The 25,430-nt window shown below is 46.4% G+C and overlaps 1 protein-coding gene across 1 annotated transcript in view; it reads right to left on the bottom strand.

Annotated features, from left to right (window-relative positions):
- Positions 1 to 25,430, bottom strand: part of GPR137B (G protein-coupled receptor 137B) — a 59,067-nt gene that overhangs the window by 17,744 nt on the left and 15,893 nt on the right. The window contains exons 2-5 of the mRNA XM_028104522.2: positions 20,880 to 20,929; positions 15,158 to 15,380; positions 13,550 to 13,699; positions 10,629 to 10,757 (exon numbers count right to left, since the gene is read on the bottom strand). Coding sequence (XP_027960323.2) covers positions 10,629 to 10,757; positions 13,550 to 13,699; positions 15,158 to 15,380; positions 20,880 to 20,929 — 552 coding nt within the window. The remainder of the gene's footprint in view (positions 1 to 10,628; positions 10,758 to 13,549; positions 13,700 to 15,157; positions 15,381 to 20,879; positions 20,930 to 25,430) is intronic.

Below are 25,430 nucleotides of genomic sequence, written 5' to 3'. Positions count from 1 at the left end.
ACGCCGAGGGGGGAGATAAACAGATTCTCACACCAGGGGGCCTCTGAAAACAGGCCGGGCCAAATTTCCCGAGTTCTTACAACCAGCTGGAACTTAAAGCCTGGAACTTCAAAAATCAGCAGGCTCAGTTCCCAGAGAGGCTGGAGGGGGAGAGGAAACCTCTTAGACAGCCCAACAGACCGACTGCAAAGGTGTGGCCTGGAAGGGCAGTTTGAAAGATGCCTGTGGCAGATGGGAGAGAGTTATTTACTGATCTCAGAGCCTGGACCAGAGGGACAGATTTCCCTGAGAGACTCCTCCAGGAACAAAGGAGCTCGCCCGCCCAGCAGAACCAGAATGGGGCCCAGCATTCATTACATAACTTGCTTCCACCGCGGCCTGCCCCCTGCGGCCGGGCCTGCCTCAGTCCTGGTGCCGGGGGTCCCCCTCCCCGGAAGGCCTTTGCAACCTTGCCAACGTGGTGTGACCCTACTGTGTGTTTTGCAGGGCCTCGGTCCTGGCAGCAGCAACGGGTCACCCCCTGTGGAGGATGCTCGCTCCCTGTTAAGACTGCACGCCCTGCCTGCACATTGCAGAGTGGCCCTGGCCAGCCTGTCTCCTTGAGGCTGTGGGTCACCTGTGCAAGAGGACGGGCATGCAGAACGTGCGGGCACCACCCATCCCACTCACACGCTTTACGGAGCAGTCCGGGCTGGCCCGGGACTGGGCAGTGGGGGCACCACCCCTCTGTAAAAGGACCGTGCCATCTTGTCAGAAGCGTGCACCCCACCTACTACTTTCAAGAGCTGGATAGGCAGCTGACTATCCTAACAGAAACAGACACAGAGGACTAGACAAAATGAGCAGACAGAGGAATATGTCCCAAATGAAAGAACAGGACAAAACCACAACAAAAGACCTAAGGGAAACAGAGATAATATGACTGATAGAGGATTTAAAGTAATGATCAGAAAGATACTCACTGGACTTGAGAAGAGAGTAGAGGACATCAGTGAGACCCTTAACACAGAGATAAAAAAGAACCAGTCAGAAATAATAAATGAAATTTAAAATACACTAGATGTAATACGTAGCAGGCTAGAGGAAGCAGAGTAATGGAAAGCAATCTGAGCAGGTGAGGAAAAAAATTATGCTAAATGAGAATAGACTTTGAAGCTCAGTAACTCCATCAAGCATAATAACCATTGCACTTTAGGGATCCCAGAAGAAGAAAGAGAAAAGGGAGCAGAAAATTTATTTGAAGAAATAATAGCTGAAGCCTCCCTACTCTGAGGAAAGAAACAGATATCCAGATCTGGGAGGCATAGAGATCCCTCAAAAAAATCAACCCAAGGAGGTCCACACCATGACACATAGTAATTAAAGTGGCAAAAAATAGTGATAAAAAATGTTAAAAGCAGCAAGAGGAAAAAGACCGTTACATGCAAGAGAAACCCCAAAAGGCTATCAGCTGCTTTTTCAGCACGAACTTTGCAAACCAGAAGGGAGTGGCATGATATAGTCAAAGTGCTAAAAGGGAAAAGTCTGCAGCCAAGAATACAAACAATCCTAAAATTTGTATGGAACCACAAAACCCAAATAGTCAATGCAATCTTGAAAAAACAAAACTGTAGGTATCACAATTCCAGACTTCAAGTTCTATTACAAAGCTGTAGTAATCAAAACTAGGGTACTAGCACAAAATACATAGATTAGGGCGCCTGGGTGGCTCTGTTGGTTAAGCATCCGACTCTTGGTTTCAGCTCAGGTCATGACCTCAGGGCTGTGAGATCGAGCCCCGCATCAAGCTCTGCGCTCAGTGCGAAGTCTGCTTTAGAGTCTTCCCCCTTCCTCTCCCTCCCTCACTGCTCCTCCCCTGCTCATGCGTGCTTGCTCTCTTCTCTCTCTCAAAAAAATAATAGACCAATGGAACAGAACAGAAAATCCAGAAATAAATCCACAATTATATGGTCAATTAATTCCAACAAAGAAGGCAAGAATATGCAATAAAAGTCTCTTCAACAAATGATATTAGGGGGTGCCTGGGTGGCTCAGCCATTAAGCGTCTGCCTTCAGCTCAGGTCATGATCCCGGGGTCCTGGGATCAAGCCCCACATCGGGCTCCCTGATCAGTGGGAAGTCTGCTTCTCCCTCTCCTACTCCCCCTGCTTGTGTTCCTGCTCTCTCTCTGTCAAATAAATAAAATCTTTAAAACAAACAAAAACAAATAATAGGAAAACTGGACCACTTTCTTACACCATACACAAAATAAACTCAAAATGGATTAAAGACCTAAATGTGAGACCTGAAACCATAAAAATCCTTGAAGAGAGCACAGGCAGTAATTTCTCTGACACTGGCCATAGCAATGTTTTTCTAGCTATGTCTCTTTTGGCAGGGGAAAGAAAAGCAAAAATAAACCATTGGGACTTCATCAAAATAAAAAGCTTCTGAACAGCGAAAGAGTCAACAAAACTAAAAGACAACTTACTGATTGGAAGAAGATATTCAAAAATGACACATCCGAAAAAGGGTTACTATCCAAAATATATAAAGAATTTTTACAACTCAACACCCCAAAAAACAAATAATCCAATTAAAAAATGGGCAGAAAACAGGAACAGACATTTCTCTAAAGAAGATATCCACATGGCCGACACATGAAAAGATGCTCAACATCACTCATCATCAGGGAAATGCAAATCAAAATCACAATGAGCTATCACCTCACACCTGTCCAAATGTTTAAAATCAACAACACAAGAAACCAGTGTTGATAAGGATGTGGAGAAAAAGGAACCCTCACCCACTGTTGATGGGAATGCAAACTGGTGCAGCCACTGTGGGAAACAGTATGGAGTTTCCTCAAAAAAATAAAAACAGAACTACTCTACAAATCCAGTAATTGCACTACTGGGTATTTACCAAAATAATACAAAAACACTAATCTGAAGGGATACATGCACCCCTATGTTTATAGCAGCATTATCTACAATAGACAAACTATGGACACTCAAGCCTGAGTGTCCACTGATGGGTGAACTCGATAAAGAAGATGTAGTGTACATATACAATAGAATATTACTCAGCCATAAAACAATGAAATCTTGCCATTTGCAATGACATGGATGGAGCTAGAGAGTATAATCCTAAGTGAAATAAGTCCGAGAAAGACAAATACCATGTGATTTCACTCATGCAGAATTTAAGAAACAAATGAGCAAAGCAAAAAAAAAAAAAAACCAAAAAAAAAAACCCAAAAAACAGACTCAATTATAGAGGAGAGAGGGTCACCAGAGGGCAGGTGGGTGAAGAGAACTGGGAGCACACTTACCTTGACGGGCACTGAGAAATATATGGAAGTGCTGAATCACTATATTGTACACTCGAAACTAATACAACACTATATGCTAACTACATTAGAATTCTAAAAAAGAGGTTCAACATAGAGTTACCTTATGACTTAGCAGCTGCTCTCCTAGATATGTACCTAAGAGAAATGAAGACTTTTTTTTAAAGATTTATTTATTTGAGAGAGAGAGCGAGCGCGCGCATGCTTGTGGAGGGTGGAGGGGCAGAAGGAGAGGGAGACGATCTCCAGCAGACGCCCCGCTGAGCAGGGAGCCCGACACGGGGCTCGATCCCAGGACTCTGAGATCATGACCTGAGCCTAAACCAAGAGTCCGATGCTTAACCAACTGAGCCACCCAGGCGCCTCTGAAGACATGTTCACACAGAAACCTATACGCTGATGTTTATAGCAGCACTGTTCCTAAGAGCTAAGAAATGGAAACAAGATGGGACACATCCGTACAATGAAATATGATTCAGCCATAAAAAGGAATAAAGTAGTTATACATATTACAACATGGATGAACCCTGAAAACTTTATGTTAAGTGAAAGAAGCCAGTCACAGAAAACCAGACACTGTAAAGTCCCATTCCTGTGGAATTACAGTGTAGGGAAACCTACAGACACAGATGAATAGTAGCTTAGGGGCCGAGGGAGGGGAAGTGATAGCTAATGGGTATGGGTTTCTTTTTGAGGTGATAAAAAAATGTTCTCAAAACTGGGGTGATGCTTGTACATATCTGAATACACCCCAAACCACTGAACTGTACACATGACACGGGTGAATTGCATGGTATGGGCATTCTATCCCAATCAAGCCGTTCAAGCAACAATAAAAAACATGGAGATTCTCAAACTTCACAGTGCATTCAAATGACCTGGGGTGCTTCGTATTTAAAACGTGAATTCCCAGAAGCAACCCCGGAGATTCTGATCTCGGAGTCAGTCCTGACACCAAGTGCCCTCAGGACTCCGATGTGGACGGCAGAGAGCCACACTTTGAATACAGTCATATCGGCCTAGTGCTGCCGGGTGGAGAGGCTTGTTTACACCGACCGAATTATGGATCCAAATGGTAGAGAACAGTTTAAAGAAATTCCCCACCTGCAATGTGCTTTTTTTTAAAAAGTCAATGAATAGGAGTTGGGTTATAAATTCCCCCCCCACACACACACCCACGCTAAGGAATATTAGACTGTTTTTTTCCTCCAAGCAATTATAGGAATTACAGATAGCAATAAGATTATTACTGAGTCATACAAAGTAGCAATTTAGTTTCTCCAAACCTTATGCCAAAGAAAGCCACAGCATAGCACAGTAATTAACATTATGGACTCGGGAGCCAGACTGCCTGGGTTTGATCCCAGCCCTGTCTCTGCCAGGCCACGTGATCTGGAGCCTGTCTGCTCATCTAAGCGTGATAATAGTTTCTATCTCAGAGGCTGAGTGTGAGGATTAAAGAACAGAATATATTTGGGGCGCCTGGGTGGCTCAGTCGTTAGGCATCTGCCTTCAGCTCAGGTCATGATCCCGGGGTCCTGGGATCGAGCCCCGCATTGGGCTCCCTGCTCTGCAGGGAGTCTGCTTCTCCCTCTCCCACTCCCCCTGCTTGTGTTCCTTCTCTCGCTGTGTCTCCCTCTCTGTCAAATAAATGAGTAAAATCTTAAAAAAAAAAAAAAAACACAGAATATATTTAAAGTGCCTAGCGCATGGAAGCACTCTACAATGCTTGGCTGATTTTACCAAATTGTGCAGGTGCAGACGGCCTAAGGCTAGTTTACGAACACTGGTGCTTCCCCAAGCCAAATCTGACACCCACATTCCCTGCTAATGAGAGTTCCTTCATGAGTAGAAACGGGAAAATGTTTTTCTATTTAGGATTATGCATCCCTCCCGCTGAAGTCACTTCCTTGTAAATTAGGAGGAAAGATTATTGAGGGCATGAAGAATCATTTTAATTCACCACTCCGTTGTTGTAGATGAGCACTTATCCTCAGTGTGGTCCCTAGATCTTTTCAGGCATCTGCAAGGTTGTAACTATTTTCACGATTAGTGATTAGCGTATTAAGATGTGACTTGCCTTTTCCATGGTCTCAACAGCAGCACGAATGGTGCAAAAGCCTGTTGCTCGGGCACGTGATCAAACAGTGGCACCAGCCGCCTGGCCACAACTGTGGTCACCACCACTACACAAGTCAGTTAGAAACCGTTTCACTTAAGAATGTCTTTGGGGGCGCCTGGGTGGCTCAGTCGGTTAAGCGTCTGCCTTCGGACAGGGGCGCCTGGGTGGTGCCATCACTTAAGCACCTGACTTGGTTTCAGCTCAGGTCGTGATCTCAGGGTCATGAGATCGAGCCCCACATCGGGCTCCACGCTCAGCGGGGAGTCTGCTTGGACTCTCCTTCTCCCTCTGCCCCTGCCCACCACCTGCTTACTCTTGTTCGCTCTTTCTCAAAAATAAATAAGTGTTAAAAAAAAGAAAAAAGAACGCCTGTGACAAAGCAATCCAAGTTATTAGTTTTATTAAATCTCGGTCCTTGGGCCTGTCTTTTTAATATGTTAGGTGACAAAATGGGAAGTAAGCATACAGCACGTCTGTTGTGAGAAAGCTTGTTTTCAGGGAGAGACCCCGTACAGCCGTTTGAGTTGTAGCTACCTTTTCTCATGCAACTTCACAACTCAGACAAACCATGCTTTTTCGGACATGGGTGTTTGGCATACCTTGCCTTGAAAGTAATTGAACTGTCAGACAGGTGGACAGTATTTATCATTGATTAAATTTGAGTTTTTTTAAGCAAAAATGAAAGCTTTGGAAAACTGGTATTCTCCCACCATGAGCTTGATGGCATCCCAGTACTTAAAAGATTTTCCTGAAATGATCAGTGGTGATATTTAATAAGTGAATTTTAGCATTCGGAAGATCTGCATAACTCGGTAAACCAATATTTTCCAAGTGACCAATATAAAAGGTATGTGTGGGTAAAACATACATTTAAAGTGCAAGATAAACTAATGGATGTTAATGTTTGACAATCTGAGGAGTTTATTGGTATGGTTTTAGATTTAGACTTTTAAGAAACCACAACTTGTTCACTTTTGATGCATATCAAAGAAAAATATCCACAATTATGTTAAAAGGTATTAAATTACTGCACTTTACTGCAAATATCTATTTCTGTGAGGCTGGGTTTTCTTTACATACTCAACCAAAACAATGTATCACAACAGATTAAATGCAGAAGCAGATAGAACCCAGCTGTCTTCTATTAAACCAGATACAAAAAATCTGAAAATTTTGAAACAATTCTACTCTCCTATTTTGTTTTGGAAAATGTTCTTTTCTCAGAAAAAAAAAATTATGGTAAGATGTAATGGGCTTATTTATAGTGAATTATATTTTTTAAAATTTTAGACACACATACACACACATCTCCAAATAAGAGCTTTTGCAGGTCCTCAATAATTTATCAGTGTAACCCCGAAGAGTCAAAGAATCTTGAAAAAGAAGAACAAAGCTGGAGGCATCATGCTCCCTGCTTTCAAATGGTATTACAGAGCTACAGTAATCCAAACAGTATGATACTGGCATAAAAACAGACACAGAGATCAATGGAGAAGAGAGCACCCAGAAAGAAACCCACACTTACATGGTCAAGTACTTTACAACAAAGTAGCCATGATTACATAATGCGGAAAACGACAGTCTTTTCAATAAACAGTGTTGGGAAAACTGGACAGCCACATGGAAAAGAATGAAATCAGGCCACTATCTTATAGCACACACAAAAATTAACTCAACAAGGATTAAATACTTGAATGTAAGAACTGAAACCATAAAACTCCTAAAAGAAAACACAGGTGGTAAGCCAAGTGAAGCCACATCAAACGAAAAAGCTTCCACACAGCAAAGGAAACCATAAACAAAATGAAAAGGCAACCAACTGAAGAGATGTTTGCAAATCATATATCTGATAAAGGGTCAATACCCAAAACATATGAAGAACTCCTACAACTTGACAGCAAAAGGTTGCTGGAGTGGTGGGGGGTGGGAGGGATGGGGTGGCTGGGTGACAGACATTGGGGAGGGTATGTGCTATGGTGAGCGCTGTGAATTGTGCAAGACTGTTGAATCACAGATCTGTACTTCTGAAACAAATAATGCAATATATGTTAAAAAAAAAAAAAAGATGAGGCTAGCAGGAGGGGAAGAATGAAGTGGGGGAAATCGGAGGGGGAGACGAACCATGAGAGACGATGGACTCTGAGAAACAAACTGAGGGTTCTAGAGGGGAGGGCGGTGGGGGGATGGGTTAGCCTGGTGATGGGTATTAAAGAGGGCACGTTCTGCGTGGAGCGCTGGGTGTTATGCACAAACAATGAATCATGGAACACTACATCAAAAACTAATGATGTAATGTATGGTGATTAACATAACATAATAAAAAAATAAATAAATAAATAAATAAATAGGCAAAGGACCTGAACAGACATTTTCCCAAAGACCTACAGACGGCCAACAGGTACATGAAAAGATGCTCAACATCACTCATCATCAGGGAAATATAAAATAAAACTACAATGAGCTATCACCTCACACCTGTCAGAATGGCTAAAATCAAGACAGGAAACAAGTATTTGCAAGGACGTGCAGAAAAGGGAACCCTCGTGCCCTCACTGCTGGTGGGAACGTAAGTGGGTGCAGCCACGTGGAAAACAGTATGGGAATTCCTCAAAAAAGTAAAAATAGAACTACCCTATGACCGAGCAATTCCACTTCTGCATATTTCTCTGAAGAAAATGAAAGCATTAGTTTGACAAGATACCTGCACCCTCATGTTCACTGCAGCATTATTTACAAGAGCCAAGACATGGAAACAACCTAAAAGCTCATAGATGGATGAAAGGATAGAGAAAATATATCTATAATGGAATATTACTCAACTACCAACAAAACCCCCACCCAAATCCTGCCATTTGCCACCCCATGGATAAACCTTGAGGACATTATGCAAAGTGAAATAAGTCAGACAGAGCAAGGTAACTACTGTATGATCTCGCTTATGTGGAATCGAAGAGCAAACAGAGAAAACCCCAGCACAGGTATAAAGAACAAATGGGTGGATGTGCAGGATGGGGAGTGGGCGAAATAGTGCAAGGGGTCAAAAGACACAAGTTCCCAGTTATAAAATGACTGTGTCCTGGGGATGTCATGTACAGCATGTTGACTACAGTTAATAATAGTGTGCTGCATATTTCAAGGTAGTTAGAGTAGACCTTGAAAGTTACAAGAAAAAAAACCGTAGCTGTGTAGTGATGGATGGCAACCAGACTTACGAGGGTCATTTTGTACTATCTACAGATATCCAATCACTACGTTATACACCTGAAACTAATACGTCAATTACAGCTCAGTACAAAATATCAGTCAGTGTAAGGTATCCTGAGACCAAAATGTTTAAGAATCACTGCTCTAGGTAATACTCCAAATAGCAGATCTATTCAAGCACAGTAACTAAGTAACTCCATCTATACACAGTGTGTTGAGGACAGGTGTCCCTGGATAATGAGATCTGAGAGTACACATTATTCTGTATTCATTTAGTAAAACCATACTTTGAACACTATCACATTAGCCTCCCTCTCGTTAAATTCGGAAATCTACTCTCCTTCAGGCTGCCTTGAGTTTCGGGAGCCCAGTTCTGAAGGCTCTGAAACTTGAGCTGATGAAAAGGTACACGCAGAGCCTGGGGGAGGCCTCCACGAGCTCTGGGAGTCTGCCTTAGCGACCCCTCACAATCCCCTAGGCAAGCAAGGTGCCCAAAAAACTTCAGGGAAGGAAGGAAAACAAGGCAACTGGTCTCTCGGCCTAGAATCCACTGTCTACCTGTCCCATTTCTGTGCCAGGGAGCCTGAAGTGTTTAGGATCTGACTTTACAGACGCCTCCAGCTGTTCCCAAAGCAAGTAAAGTCAGATGAAGTGCAGGGCCATGGTCCTGCAGCTAAAAATAATGGAAGGGGAGGAAACGGATGCCAAGGTCTAGAAAACGCTACCCATTGCCTTCTCTGCAAGGGCCCCAGTCAGGCTGTGCTGCCCCGCCCGCCCCAGGCCAGGCTCGCTTTTTTTCCGTTTCTGGCTCATCGGTGACTATCCAGAGATGAGTAAGAAAAAAACAGGGTAGGGGCGCCTGAATGGCTCAGTCGGTTACGTGGCCGACTCTTGATACGGGCTCAGGTCATGATCTCAGGGTCACAGGGCTCCACACTCAGTGGGGGGTGTGTTTGAAATTCTCTCCCTCCCTCTGCGCCTCCCTGCCGCTAGCATTCTCTCTCTCAAATAAATCTTTAGAAAAAAAAAAAAAGAAAGAAAAAGAAACAGAGTAGAACACAACGGATTGGTAACTGTATCTGCTTTCCTTCCTGCCCACCCACACTTGGCTCTCACTGGCCAAAAACCATTCACTACACTTTTCCGTGGGTTTCAGAGATCAGTGACTCAAAATGCTACCACTTGTTAACGTGGCTGGAATAATTTATGGAGCAGAAGCTCCCAGGAGTTTCCTCATTCTCGCAAGTTGTACATTTTCTGCCCTGTCCTCATAGACACACTTATGCAAAGCTGGCTGAGCAGACACGGGACCGAACCAGGGGAGTGGGGTTAGCATCCCTCATGCTGTTTTTATTTCCATATCGCCGAGTTCCCAACTCACCATCTAGCATAACACAGGGATGAAGAACTCGAGTACCATTTTCTATTTTCCTTTGCTAAAATAAAAGCTTATATATTTAGTTCGCCCCAAGTCAAGGCTCAGATACCAGGGAGACTGTTGTTGCGTTAGGAAAAACAATCACTATCTCCAGGCCTTGAGATGCAACTTTCATTTCTTCTGGAAAAGCTAAGCTGAAAAAAATGAATTTCTCTCAAAAAGAGTTAAGGCAAAAGACCATCTCAGACAGACAAGGGAACTTTTTACATCACAACAGGATGGAAGAGGCACACTCCTGAAAAATCTAAGGACAAAACCAGATTGCATGCTTTGTGATTAGAAGCAGGAGATATTTTCTGCAACTACAAGATGGCTTACTGGGCGCCTGGGTGGCTCAGTCGTTAAGCGTCTGCCTTCGGCTCAGGTCATGGTCCCGGGGTCCTGGGATCGAGCCCCGCATCGGGCTCCCTGCTCCGCGGGAACCCTGCTTCTCCCTCTCCCACTCCCCCTGCTTGTGTTCCTGCTCTATCTCTCTCTGTCAAATAAATAAATAAAATCTTAAATAAAAAAAAAAAAGAAGATGGTTTACTTACAAGGTCCTTTGTAGGGTTTCTAACTCGGAAGAAGTAAACGACTAAGGTGGTGGGTAAGAGCTCCCACACAAAAAGGACCACTCCAAATACCACGTATCCAGCATCTCCCAGCTGATTCTTCAGATCCGCCTGTTGAGAAGCAAGGGGAGGCCCTGGAGTCAGCAGGCTGAGAGCGGAGGGAAGAAGTTTTGCTGTGGTTCTTCCTAATGTGAACAGAGACTAATTCTAACACGGTGTGATTCCCCTCCCCTACAACATGCACGTTGAAATCAGGTAATACTCATGGTCAGGACCTCAGGAGCGGAGGTTTTCCAACCACACAGGGCAGATAATTCTCATCTTCAAACAGTCAAAGACAGGAACTGCCAATCTCTGATGTTTATTACTTCACCCTCCAAAACTCTCCTTATACCCAAATTAAGTCTCCCAAATTTAAGTTGATTTTCTTTCCTTCAACAATCAAATAAGGAGATGTTAGGTCACTCCCTCCCAAATTTTTGAGAACAGCATACAACCGTCACCCTCTGTCTCATCCCTGGGATAAACACATCAATTTTTAAACTTCTCTTCCCATCCCCCACATCCTATTCTTTATCCTTTAAAGCCTGTTGCAGGCGAGAGCGTCCGGAAAAAAAGCTGTTCAGAGCCCAGGGTGTTTGTCTGGACCAGTGGGATGGCCAAATGGGCCTTGTGTGTCGTCTGTCCCCCTCCTGCAGGGCCGGGGGCTCAGGGCGCAGGTGCACGGTCGCGTCTGGGCAGCTCCCCCACAAAGGGCAGCATTTCGAACAAAGTGCACCAAAAACGAAGCCATGAAGGGCCGATCACCTCAACGGAGTCCTTTTGCCTTCTCTAGAGCATCGTGTTTGCAGGGCAGTAGCCAGAGCTGATCAGGCTGCTCCAGACGCTGCCTCCCCAACTCCGCACCTCGCACCCCATCTCTAACTCAGCCCGGCAGCACGCTGCCCTTCTTCGCTTCTACACGGACAACGTGCTGCTCGTGGCTGCCTGTTAGGTTTGCTCCTAGGTTATTTTGGTTGCAACACACAGGTCTAGATAGTCATAAATAAATATCCCCCCCCCGAAAAACAACAAAATTTTAAAAATTGTGTTATTTTGGGCGCCTGGGTGGCTCAGTTGGTTAAGCGACTGCCTTCGGCTCAGGTCATGATCCTGGAGTCCCGGGATCAAGTCCCGCATCAGGCTCCCTGCTCAGCAGAGAGTCTGCTTCTCCCTCTGACCCTCTTCCCTCTCATGCTCTCTGTCTCTCATTCTCTCTCTCAAATAAATAAATAAAATCTTTAAAAAAAAAAAATAAAAAAATAAAAATTGTGTTATTTTAAATGTGTTATCATTATAAGCCCTCAGCTGAAAGAAACACTGAAATAATTATTTTGTTAAGACCTAACCTCTCTTGTTTGACGGGTACGGAGGAGTTTCGGTTTGGGAAGATGAGCACGCTCTGGAGACGGCCGGCGGTGACGGCTGCCCAGCAAGGGGACCGTATGCTTGAAAGTGGTTACGACAGTAGCTGTGATGGATATTTTACTGCAATGAAATCCTTTGGGTCTTATGAATAAGTCTCTAATTTATTGTTTCAAGTTTTGATTTTTATATATTTGATTTTCTCAAAACAGGGCACACCACCTTCGGCGGTGCCTTGCCCGAATTTCTCCCATCCTGTACGGGTGGGATCGGTTTGGGTGGTGGTGGTGGTGGTGGTGGTTTTAATCCTTCCTAACTTTAACACCTTCCCCATGCCTCTTCTGAATTTCACCTTGTCCTCACATGTTTATCGGGGTCATTTAATGCCTTCTTCTAGAGTGTGAATCCGGTCCAGGGGGTGATCACTGCTGCGATCTGAGAAGTGCATTTGTATGTAGTTGAGCATTCAGCATTTTTCCAGGAAAAGTTAAGGAGCTTTTTGCAATTCAATCCAGTAGACGCCTATTATAAAACAGCAGTTCTGTTTATTGTAATGGCTTACTTGTGTGTCTGTTTTCCTCAGAGGACATAAGCTCCTCTGTGGGCAGGGGGGCAGCCCGTGTGTTTGTCCCCCAGCACTCGGTCCAGCGGGACAGAGAATCACTGTTCTCAACTGAAAGGATGTCACCTCATTCTCATTCTTTTTTATTTTCAGCTTTTGGGAACAAGAATGCCAGATGATATGTCACCACCTTTGTTCCCTGCTTTGTAATTGATAATTCATGAGTTTCTAGAATATATTAAATGGGAGAGAATATCATAGGGAGACTGTTGGTAAAATGAGCTTTTTACCAACACCTTCATCCCCTGGTCATTTTTGTCTCAATTTCCTCACACGCTGTCTCCATGCTCCATTTTAAAAAAGCCACAGTTTTAGGGGCATCTGGGTGACTCAGCTGGTGAAGTGTCTGCCTTCAGCTCAGGTCACGGTCACGGGGTCCTGGGATTGAGTGCTGGGTCCGGCCCCCTGCCCAGCGGGGGGGTCTGCTTCTCCCTCTGCTTCTCCCCTCCCCTTGTGCTCTCTCTCTCTCTCTCTGACAAATAAAATCTTAAAATAAATAAATAAGAGCCACAGCTTTATGTATTTTCTGAAACCTGCATACAATCTGTTTTACCTTGGCAAATTTCACTCTTTAATAAAGCCATCTTACATTTATATGGAAACACTTAAAAACTTTCTAAGTACTGCTTGTCAAGAGCCCCAGAAACTAGAAGTACGTGTGCACACGCACGTGTACACCTAGACGCTCGCTCTCTCAGAACACGTGAACTGGAACAAGGCAGGTACTATGATCCCATTTGACAGGTGAGGATGCAGATACCAACAGGTAAGTGATGGTCAAGGTCACCCAACAGTTGAGCAGAAGCGAGGAGCTAATACCTCTCAGTCACATGGGGTGCTACGAAGCAAAGAGTTGCCGCTCAGGGCGCCCACTGACCTGGTCTGATACGTTGTACCAGTCGTAATCAAAGGAATGGACGTTCTTGCTCTGGGAGAACGACAGGATGAACAGGTTGTAGCAGGCTCTGGAGGTGTAAAGCAGGATGACGGTCACTCCGACGGCTGTCACTTGACACACAGAGGAGCCCTGGAAAACAGGGAGCCATGAGGGGCACACCCATTCCGGGTCCAAGACATCAGCCTCGTCCCAGAACCCGGCCTGGGTTCAGAGCTCATAAACCCACGCCCAAGCCTCACCGCATCCCACAGCCCCTCCTCAAATGTCAAATGATCTTCATACAGACGCTTCAAAATCTGGGAGTTGATTTGGAGATGCCTCAAAATATGGGCCATTTGCCTAAAGCCCAGGTCTGTAAGAATGAGAAAGTCAGGTGGCTTATGCTATTCAACCTCCAAGATGACTCCCCGACTTAGGAACCCACTGCCCAGCCTCTGGCCTGGGAACAACCGAGCCCAGCAGGATGGCGCCTGGGAGAGCGGGATCCCGCAGACTGTGGCCCCGGGGAAGGGAGCGCTTCCTCAAACTCCAGAATCTTCTAGGCTGGAAGCATTGGAATTCCAGTATCGATCCAGACACGATCTCGTGGGAGACAGAGCTCCTCACGGTCTTCAGACGGAAGACCGATTACAGCCAGGTGGGCCGAGTGGCAAATAAGGCAGACGGCGGGGGGGGGGGGGGGGGTCAGCCAGTCAGGGGGGTCCACCAAAGGACACGGTTCCGGAAGGTTACAAGCAGAGGAGTTACAGAAATCACCCTATCATTGCACAAGTGAGAAAACCAAGGCCCCCTCCCCGGCCTCCACACTTCCCTGGGCTTCCCAACCAAGGGAGACTTGAGATGACGCCGAGCTGGGGCCCACGAGCATGCCTGCCCTTCCCTATAACTCCGGGGAAGGGCAGAGAGAACAGAGATTCTAGGGTGTGCGGCATAGCAGCAAACCAACCTTGCCTCCCATCCCGACTGGCTCCATCTCTGACCCATCAGCACGAGATGATTGCTGTCCTGAACTCCAGGGGGCAGTGTCCACTGTCCTGTCAACGGCTCGTCAGTGCCGAGGTGAACCTCCATCCGATTCTGACAGAGCCTGCGGCCACACTGCCCAGTCCGAAGTTGCTGCAGAGGGCAACCCAGGGCAAGCTGTGCCCCGGTCTCCCAGTCTATACAGTGAGGAGGATGCCTACTCCCGGAGATCTGGGAGGACACCAGGAGCTTACGCATGCCGAATGCTCATCTCAAAGTGCCTGGAACACAGAGCATGCTAGGTGTGTGTTTCTGCTGGTATCATCAGCCCAAGCAATCCTGCGAGTCCTTTAAAATGTTGACTAAACACTGTATCTATAAACCGGAGATTACCTCCCTGCCGGTAACTCTGCACACTCCAATGCACTTGCAGCCACCTCGAAGGAAGTCTTCTTGCGTGCAAAGTTCAACGAACTACATAGCTCTGTGTTTGGGCAACCAGAGTACGGCCAATCGTTTGTGGGGGGGTCAGGTGTGAAAGGTATTTGCTGAGTTCTATTGGCAACCAGAAAACTATTTTTAGAGTCAGTTTAACCAAGGGCTCTTGACTACATTCCCACCTACCTTTGACTCCAAGTAAATGTTGGCCAAGGACATCTTGGAGATTTTGTAGAGACAGATGGAGAGAGAAACGGCACACAGCACAAAGAGGGTGTCGTTAATGGCCACACGCACAGAGACAATGACCTCCCTCTCCCAGTTTCCTGTCTTCACCAGCACCGCACAGGTTACATTCACCAACAGGAACACGAGGCTGATGAAGAGCGAGGCCAGGTAGAGGGGTAACCTGGAAAGGACCAGAGGGAAATGTAAGGCACCGTGCCCTGCAGGCTGGCTGTACGTTCTGGGTCAATCCAGAAGGAAAATGCGGTATTATTTTGGCTAACTGCTAGAAGCAGAACATGCCACAGTTAACACCCAAGACTGCAGATTTTGGAGGTAGCCGTTCTTAGATTCAGATGACAAATCAGCTACAAATGGTACCCTCAGGAAGGTGCCCTCAGCGCCTCGCTTGTCCTGTCTCCGGGAGGTGGTGCAGATCTGCCACAGTCCCTTGCCCAAGGCGGAACGGAGGCAAGCTGGCCGGGTCCCTGGCCATTTTTAACCTGTAGATTCCCGGAGCCACACACTTCTTTAGTGACTGGTGCAAGGTCTATAGAAAGACTTCTCAGACCGACTGAAACCAAAGTCAGCAGCCTCAAGCTTCTCTTCAGGACTGTCCATATTGTTTACTTCCTTCAATAAACATGAGAATAAGGAACAGATTTGCTTGGCTCAAAAATAGCCTGGGTCTAAGCTGACTACATTTTAAATCCAAAAGATGAAAATTCTCAACTATAAGTGGTTTCAAAGCTAGAGAGTGTCTTCCAAAGCTGTAACAGACCGGGATACAGAAACCTGCATAAAGGGCGCCTGGGTGGCTCAGTCGGTTAAGCGTCTGCCTTCGGCTCAGGTCACGATCCCAGGGTCCTGGGATCGAGCCCCGCATCGGGCTCTCTGCTCCGTGGGAAGCCTGCTTCTCCCTCTTCCTCTGCCCCCCACCCCGCACTTGTGCTTTCTCTCTCCTTCTCTCAAATAAATAAAAATCTTAAAAAAAAAAAAAAAAGAATCCTGGATGATAATCCCAGCTCCAGACGTCATCACGGACAGGACCCATAGAGGGAGGTACACAGGGAGAAAGAGAATGTGTAAGTAAAGGGTGAGGAAGCCAGCCATAACTTCGACACCAACCATGTGGCACCCACGACAGCTAGTGTGATGTGGCTCCAAGCCTCCACCCCACCCTCCTTCCATCTCCTCCCGACCTGCCCTCATCTGCCCAGTGTGACCCAGAGACACACAGAGCCGAGACATCAGGCCAGTCTCTCGGCTACTCTGGGCTGCGTGTCCTTATCCATAAAAGATGAGGACTCTCATCGTGCCTCAAAGAGCAGCCATGAGAATCCAGTGGGTCCTATGCCTTCCTGTTACTCCTCTATCCTCACCCCACGGAGCCTCGAGGTCTCACCCCCGCTTCCCCTTTTGTCAACAGCAACTTCTACAAAGTCTTCACCTCATCCCGTCATTCCTTCCTCCACAGGTACTCCCCTGCTGACCCCACGTTCTCCCATGACCTACTCCAAAACAGAAAGGGGTCAACTCTTGGCAGCCATCTTTGCCCGCCTTCCTGGAGCTCCCTTGTCCATCGCGCCACAGCCCTGCGCCTGCACCCCGTTCCTCTGTCTGAGCTTGCCCCTGGTTCCTCTTCCTCCCCCAAAGTGACAATGCCCTTGGCTCTCTCCTCTACCCCCTGGGAAATACCTTTACTCTTGTGGGTTCAGTTACAGCCTCGGACGCCTCAGTTCACGAAGCTCACCTAGAGCCGTCGCCCTGTCCTACACCCAGACTCATGCTCCAAACAGCCTGCCACGGAGGCCCTGCCACCTCAGACCATGTCCAAGCCTAACTCCTGATGTTCCCCCTCCAGCACTCCTCTTGGTTTTCCTATATCTCTGAAAGGCACCACAATTTTTTGTAGACTCCTAAACTATAAAGATCTTCTTTGATCGCACCCCCAGTTTAATCAGTTGTCAAGTTCAACAGATTCTCTATTCCTACTCCCCTAGCTGTGAGCCCCCTTTCCCATCGTCACCAACCACAGGGCCTCATGCTTCTGCCTAAAACCAATGTGATGGTGTCCAGACTGACCTCCACCCTCAACCCCACCCTGGCACCCTCCAATCCCTTACACATCCAATCAGTCTACGGAGCCAGGTCAATCGATGGGCGCCCTACACGCTAATTAAGCCAGTCTATGTGCTGGCCTGAATCCCATCCCTGTGTCTGCACCCCCGTCTTTACACAAGCTGATCTTTCTGCCTAAAACCTTCCTGCCCCTCCATTTCGATCCCATCCTGCTCTGCAAGCCTCTAGGACCACCTGTTAAAACAGAATTCTGTCCAGTATTTTTAAGATTTTATTTATTTGAAAGAGGGAGTGTGTGCACACACACAAAAGCAGGGGGAAAGGCAGAGAGAGAAGGAAAAGAAGCAGGTTCCCCGCTGAGCAGGGAGTCTGACGATGACATGGGGCTCAATCCCAGGACCCCGGGATCACGACTTAAGCTGAACTGCCTGGTATTGTCTTAAAGAAATCAGCTGTGTTGTGAGACTTGAAACAACATGGGCAAAGTACTTGTAATCCAACATTAAGGTCAAAGTCAGAAAGCAAAATCAAATGTGGCAGAACAACTCTGTTCTGGGAAATGTATACGAAAACCTACAATGGAAAACATCACTGTGTCTCCTCAGAGCTGGAGGAGGTTTCTGCGGGGCAGGAGGGGTGAGTTCACTAGATTTGGTTTCTTTCTTTCCACGTGTCTATATTCACAAACTTCCAATCTTTTTCTATTTTATAATTTTTTCTAATAAGCTTGTATCACTTTTATAATGAAAAAAAAAGACAGCTTGCAAAACTTAACTTTTCCCCCTGGGCCTGCAGCTCTGAAAGAGAGAGATTTGGAGGTGTGGAGAGCGAGCGGGCGGGGTGGGGGGGGAGGGGGTGGAGGGGGTGGGTGCGGAACAGATCATCTCGCAAGGGTGCGTTTCCGTGGCAACAGTGTTTTACACCCTGCCCCAGAATTACTTCTCAGCTCAAACCATAGAGTCAGGAGAAACAGTTTGTAATGAGAAAAAAAGACCAAAGGAAAAGAAAATCGGTGGGACCCTGCATCTGGGAAGATGACTTTGCTCGTGAGCCCAGAAGGATCGGCAAGCGCAGAGATGAGTCTCTTAAGGCAGCTGACCACTCGGGGCTGGGGACAGAAGTGCCAGGCTTGTGGGCTGCCCGCTAATTTGACACAGAAGAACACTGCTACCTCCCACGGTGAGGGGATAGTATTAATGGCTTGTAAAGCGTTGTTTAAATTTCTCTTCTGAGATCTTAGATTCCTTCCAGAACGGAAAAGCAAAGCCCGGTTCATTATGCTTTTTACTCACTAAAAAAAATCAAAGATGGAGGGAAAACAGTTAAAAATGCTTAAAATCAGTGTTCTTGAGCTCCCCCTGCCCAGTATTCACACTTCGTAAGCCAAAGATGGAAAAACATAGGCTGAGAAAGAGAAAAACTGAATCAAATGGGCACCAACTCCAGCAAAGGTGAGAGCTCCCGGGTGTGTCAGGGAAATGGGGGGCACTTCAGTGGAAAATGAAGTGGTTCTTGGTTGGGCTGAATATAATTTTGAAGATGATTATCTTCAAAAACATGGAGCAGCTATAGGAGGAGCTTGACTGATGGTTTGTGTTTCTTTTCAAATGAGTTGTGGTTCAATTAGGGAAGCCAGTCTATTTAAAAGCCAACATACCAAAGCATCTCAAGGGATAAATCATGGCCTGAAATGTCTGTCATAGCATCTGGCTTAAAAGAAGTAGGGAATCGAACAGAGAAGACGGAAGATGGGCGTAAACACGAAGAACTCTGAGGATTTCTTCATTATTACATCGGAGTTAATAGGCTCCTCCCATTGGTACCTCACCCTCGTGGCTTCGAGGAACTTCTATCTTCTCCAGCCCAAACATCTCACCCACCTGAATTTCTCCTGGTCTTCTCCCTTCGTCTCTGCAGATCCCCTCCCGCTAAAAACAGCCTATCTTGGTGTCTGCACTTTGGTTCAAGGATCAAGCACTGCCCCACGCACACAACTTCTCATCTAATAGACCCCATCCCCCAAGGGCTCAGAGGCTGAAAACTTTTGAAACAGCCTTCCTTTCTGACCAGTGCTTTCGTATTTCACTTCTAGAAGATACCTCATTACCTCAGCCTCAACCAACCACTTCCAAGACAAGACCAGCTCCATGATCCAATCAGAATATTCTTTCTCCTCCCCAATATTCACCCATTCTTGTCTCCCTAGTCCCCCTGGTTGATCTACATTTCTAGTCAAGAGGCTGGAGGCAGAGAATATGGGTGCAGAGGAAAGGCCAGCTATTTTGTTACCAGAGAAGGGAGAGGATCGCACGTACTTGGAGCTGCTCCTTTAAAGGGTTCTCCTTAGGGCCAACATTTTTCTTGGTGGATCCTGAAGTCCCAGTTGAGTAGTCTGGTAGAAACATGCACCGAACTACCCAAAAAGTAGTGAACAAAGACTTCAAGATCAGATGAGAAAAACAAACATGGCACCATCAGTCTCATGACTTGTCTCTTGGCCTGAGTACTGTCATATTACTTTCTGAATTTCAGTTTCCTTGGATATCAAATGGAGATCAAAATACACATTTTCATGATCTTAAAAGTTCTCATCACGGGAAAAAGGAATTTTGTAACCATGTATGGTATAATGGATGTTAACTAGACTTACTGAGGTGATCGTTTTGCAATATACACCAATATCAAATCATTCTGTGAGATACCCGAAACTAATATATCATTATATGTCAGTTACATCTGGAGAAAAATACGCTTTCAGAATTTTATTTTTTTTAAAGATTTATTTGAAGGGGGGAGAACGCACAAGCAGGGGGAGCAGCAAGCAGAGGGAGAGGGAGAAGCAGGCTCCCCACTGAGCACGGAGCCCAATGCGGGGTTCGATTCCAGGACCCCGAGATCACGAACTGAGCCGAAGGCAGTCGCTTAACCGACAGCCACCCAGGCGCCACACTTTCAGAATTTTAAATAATAAATGTTTATAAATTTAAAATTATATATTTAAATAAAAATACAATACGCATACATTTTTACATATTTTTAAAGTCACAAGAGAATCAAATTTTCATTTTGATTCACGAAGGTAAGTGGCCAAAATCGCCTTTCCAGAAATGCCTGCCCATGCCATTGGAGCTCTCCTGGGCAGGGACAGCAGAACGACGTGTACCTGCCCCATGTCTTCTGAATGTCTGACTGGTTTCTTTCCTCTCGAGGGTGCTGGGGTCACAGACATCTGAAAATTTGGGGAAATCTATGAACCTTCTCCACAGGAAAAACATGCCTATCCACCTCTTCTTATAAACTTGGCATGTGATTTAAGGCATTCCCTTCCAGATTATGAGCCTCTCCTTTCAGCCCAGCACAGACTGACTTCTTCCACAAAATTCCTGGGACTTTCAACAGTACACAGCAGCCCAGGGCAGAGATTGCTCATTCCGTGAGTGGTTGTGTTGTTTAGGACATCTTTACAGAGTGTTTGCTCCTCAAGGACACAGACTACATTTCTGCCTCAGGGTGCCTAACCCGAGTCCCAAATAGTCAAAAATATATTTGCCAAATGAGGATGGAAATCCTGGCCCCTACCCCCACCCCCCCGGGTACTTACCGGTATTTGAGTAATTCCGGAGAATATTTTGACTTGGCTTTGAAAATCACCTGCAATGACAGAACAACATGGGGGTTGGGGATACAGTATACTGTCACCAACAAACCAACATCACCACTCGGAAACCTTCTTTCCCTTTATACCCAGGGGCCAGGGCCCATGTTCTGAAACTGAGATGTCTGCTTTATGAGGATGCTAAGCTAAAGATTTTCCAAGCTAGCCACACAATTTCAAAAGTAAAGATATTTTAAAATGATGACAATGGTTAAAAAAAAGGAAAAAATAAAGGCATTACTGGTCTACCACTGCCAAGTATTTCTCTTATAAGATTCGTATTTGAACCCGTACTTCCCTTAAAGATCAACAGTCTGCCCTCACCCTTTCTTAGAATTTTCACTGGCACCAAATTCATGTTGTTTGAATGTTAGGTGTCCACCTGCCCAGGCCTCAAATTCTGCAGCCCACTTTCAATGTCTCCGGGCTATAGAAGCATCAGACGACTATTATCTACAGGAGAAATGTCACATGTTGGAATTTCTCCACATCTTTTGTGTCCTGCACCATTGCTAACGTGTCCACGCAGGGTGCAGCGGCCAGCCTGGCAGAGCCTCTGAGAAGGCAAAGATGGGAGAAAAGGTAGGCAGCAGCTCATGCTCCAGCCCCAACTGTGACGTGGCCACTAGGCCCACGGTGCGTGCACACGGGGGCTCCTGAGGCAAGCGCAGGTGCCCACAGGGGTGTTGGGGGGCTGGCTGGGGAACTGGGATGGGGTAAGGTACATGTGCTCATGCCCTTGTTCTCCCGGATCCCTGGTGTCCGTGGGGCGGGGGCACCACTGGGAGAAGGGCGATGCCCAGCATCGGGAACTGCATCCCCTGCTGCCCAACAAGCCCCGCGGCATGGAGTTCCTAAACCCACCCCCAGCCTCAGCCTGGCCTGCTGGCCCTCTTGGTCCTGCCTCTCCTCACCAACCCCTCACACGCTCTCCTGTTTCTCAGCTCTCTTTGCATTTGGTGCTTCTCCCAGGTGATGCTCAGCCCCTGAGAATATCTAAAGGGCAGATACATTGCCTGAGCTGGACGGAGTAAAAGACAAGGGAGAACAGGGTGAGCATGGTTCCTGGGGGAGGGGAGGAGAGAACAGGCAGCTCTGGGACCTCTGAGGCCACCCAGGGGTTAAATATTGTTGCCCCCTTGCCTGAGGAAGATGCAGTGAGAAATCCGTACAAGAAGAATATCTGAAGTAACCCCAGGAAATTCTTCAGTGGATCCCAAGTACGTGGGTAAGTGTGCTGATGCAGATGTCACAAGGGAGCCTCCATGGGGACTGTATGGGTCAGTTCCCAGAATACATATGCAACAGGAGAAGCCATTTCCCTCTGGGAGCCTTCTAAAAGGCATTCATCTGAGGACCCTCAGTAGGTAATTTTCAGACTTACATCTGCATGAGGCCCACTGTGGAAAACAGTATGGAGAGCCTTCAAAACACATAAAAAAAGAAATACCATACGATCTGGTAATTCCATCACTGGGTATTTACCCAAAGAAAACAAAAACACTAATTTGAAAAGATATCTGCACCCCTATGTTCACTGCAGCCTTATTTCCAACAGCCAAGATATGGAAGCACCCTAAGTGTCCCCTGACAGATAAATGGATAAAGACGACGGTATGTATATATAATGGAATATTACTTGGTCTTAAAAAAGAATGAGATCTTGCCATTTGTGACAACATGGATGGACATACGGGGTATTATGCTAAGTGAGATAAGTCAGAGAAAGACAACTACCATATGATTTCAAATAGATGTGCAATCTGAGAAAACAGGACAAAACCAACAAACAGACTCTGAAATGCAGGGAAATGGTGGTGGCCAGAGGAGGGGTGGGTGCGGGGCTGGGCAGAACAGGTGAATGGGATTGAGAGGTACAGGCTCCCAGTTATAGAATAAATAAGTCACAGAGATGAGAAGTACAGCTTTAGGAAAACACTCAGTATTATAATAATGTGGTATGGTGACTACACTCATCACGGTGAGCACTGAGTAACGTATAGGCTTGTCCAATCGCTATGTTGTACACCTAAAATTCTTAACACTGTTTGTCAATTATATTTCAATTAAAAGAGAAAAAAACAAAAGAATCACCCGCAGAACTTGCTAAAGGTGCAATCTCCTTCAGAGAGGCCGACCCCGTGGGTCTGGGGAGGGGCCCAGGAATCTGCAAGTTAATAAATTCCCCGGCCCAGGTGATTCTGATTCAGCTAGTCCAAGGACCACCTCTTGAGAAATATTGCTCCTCTTGAATAGCTTTGCAATCATTCATTTAAAACACGCTGAAAGAGGTGATCACAACGATCAGAGGACACAGAGAGTCAGGGCACGGTGCAAAGAACAGAGATCGGGGGACACTCGAGGTCCCCGGACAGCCCCCAGACACACACACTCCCGCCCTCCCTCCGACGTCCAGTAATGCACTGCCACTGGGGGACTCCCAGAAACAGACTCCGTACCTGGGGAAGGGGAAGTGCATGGATTCCCACAGACCTCACAGGAAGCAAATCTACCAAGCTTCATGGGTAAGCATTCTGAACTTAGAAATGATTTTGTTTCTGACATGGATTCTTTATCTGTCCTAAATCGTTTTTGGAAGGAAGGAGGAGTTGACATCACAAATAAATTGAAATAAGACAAACAGGTGGCAAAGGACACTGCCTTTACTCTAAAGGGGTCCTGAGTCCAACTTTACCTGACAATCTCCCCTGAGATTTTAGGCAAGTTCCATCACCTTTGGTGTTTCTCTGCAGCCCATAAGGAGAAATGTTACAAAACAACCACTCTTAGGAATAAGGAACAGATTAATACGTGACTCCAAAGTTTTGCTACAAAATATAACTGATTCACACAACATAGAACAACAGTTTCAGAATAATCCTTCTTAAATAGTCCTTGGGGACCTTGCTTTTAATAATTCTTGTTTTAAAATTTTAGTAATTCTTAATTAAGAATTCACAGATATCAGGATGCCTGAGTGGCTCAGTCGGTAAAGCATCTGCCTTTGGCTCAGGTCATGATCCCAGGGTCCTGGGATTGAGCCCCGCATCGGGCTCCCTGCTCGGTGGGAAACCTGCTTCTCCCTCTCCCACTCCCACTGCTTGTGCTCTCTCTCTTTCTCAAATAAATAAACTCTTTAAAAAAAAAAAAGAATTCACAGATATCAAAGTGTAAAGAAACTACAGTATTTTTAAAAGGTGCTTGACCTTGTCAATACCCAAATACTTTTAATGTTGTGCCACACTTAGGGGGCTTGGTTGGTAGCAGGTAACTTCAGCCAGAGTGACTTAGGTTACTCATTCACACCAGGCACGGCCCAAGGGCACTCCATGGGACAGCATCCCCCAGACGGGGCACAATGAGGTGGTCCCATCCTGTGGACTCAGCTCTGTGCAAAGTGCTGGCAGGACTGAGAGAAAAACATGAGCCGTCCTGCCTTCAACAGGCTTAGAGCCGGAGAGGAGAGACCCAGAGGACACAAGATGGGATGCAGACCAGAAAGGCTCCAGCCTCAGCTGGTCCAAGCTCAGGCAGCGAGCAGGTGAGCAAGCCGTGGGCTCTGCCTCGTGGTGGGCACCTCGGCCTCCTCTGCTCCCCAGCCCCATCCTGCCCCGCTCTGGCACTTGCAGCTCCTGGTGGCAGGGAGGGGTATGGGTGGATCAGGGTCAAGTCATGGCGAATCAGGTTCCCTGTTTGCTCCCCGCACCCGCCCGTGCTGGGTTTTCAGGGCCGGGATGAGCAGAATGAAAGACCCAGCCAAGAGCTGAGCAAGGAAGGAAACACGACCCACCTAGTCACCTTCTTTATAAACCCAACAACAGACACTTGTTGACTTCCTGCAGCCCCTGGCCTCGGCAGCTCCATCTGCACACGTTGGGCGGGGAGTGGACTGAACAGAGGCAGGTGCGGGAGGACGGCGTCCAAGGCGAGCCTGGACCCAGAGCACCCTTCCCGCAACATGGTGAAGGATGGGGCTCCCAGCCATGACTGTCAAGTATTGGGTCTAGTACTGAAGCCATCTAAGCAATCACATGCTTTGTTCCAACACTTCCACTTCTACAAATTTATTCTGAGGCAGGGCTTCTCAAGATGTTCCTACAGAACTGAGAACTAATAAATGTTACTGGAAATAAGCGTCATAAGATCAAATAAATTTAGAAACTGTTAGGCTAAACGGTTTTTCCCTGCAGGAATTTCCCAGTCTTGAAAAGACTAATACCTGCTGTAAATCTTCAAGCAAAACGTACGGGAATGCGGTTTTCCAAACTTACTTGGCCGCTTATGGTCTTCGGAGTATTCTGGGGAACAGAGTGTGGGAAACACTGCCCTACACACCAAGCATGGACGGACACTGTCCACCGCAGCCTTAGTAAGACTCACGGTAATTATAACACAACAAACAAGAAGGAGAACTTTAAAAATGATATCCCCCCCGCAATACAGGGCCACCAGCCACACAGCACACAGAGCTCGAGGGGCCCATGGGTGAGGCGTCCA

The sequence above is a fragment of the Eumetopias jubatus genome, unplaced genomic scaffold (genome assembly GCF_037043125.1).
Source record: "Eumetopias jubatus isolate StellerSeaLion01/CBP00866 unplaced genomic scaffold, mEumJub1_p1.0 scaffold_17, whole genome shotgun sequence".
Classification (NCBI taxonomy): Eukaryota; Metazoa; Chordata; class Mammalia; order Carnivora; family Otariidae; genus Eumetopias; species Eumetopias jubatus.
The sequence above is the reverse complement of the archived record's forward strand: the minus strand, read 5'-3'. Positions and strand labels throughout refer to the sequence as shown.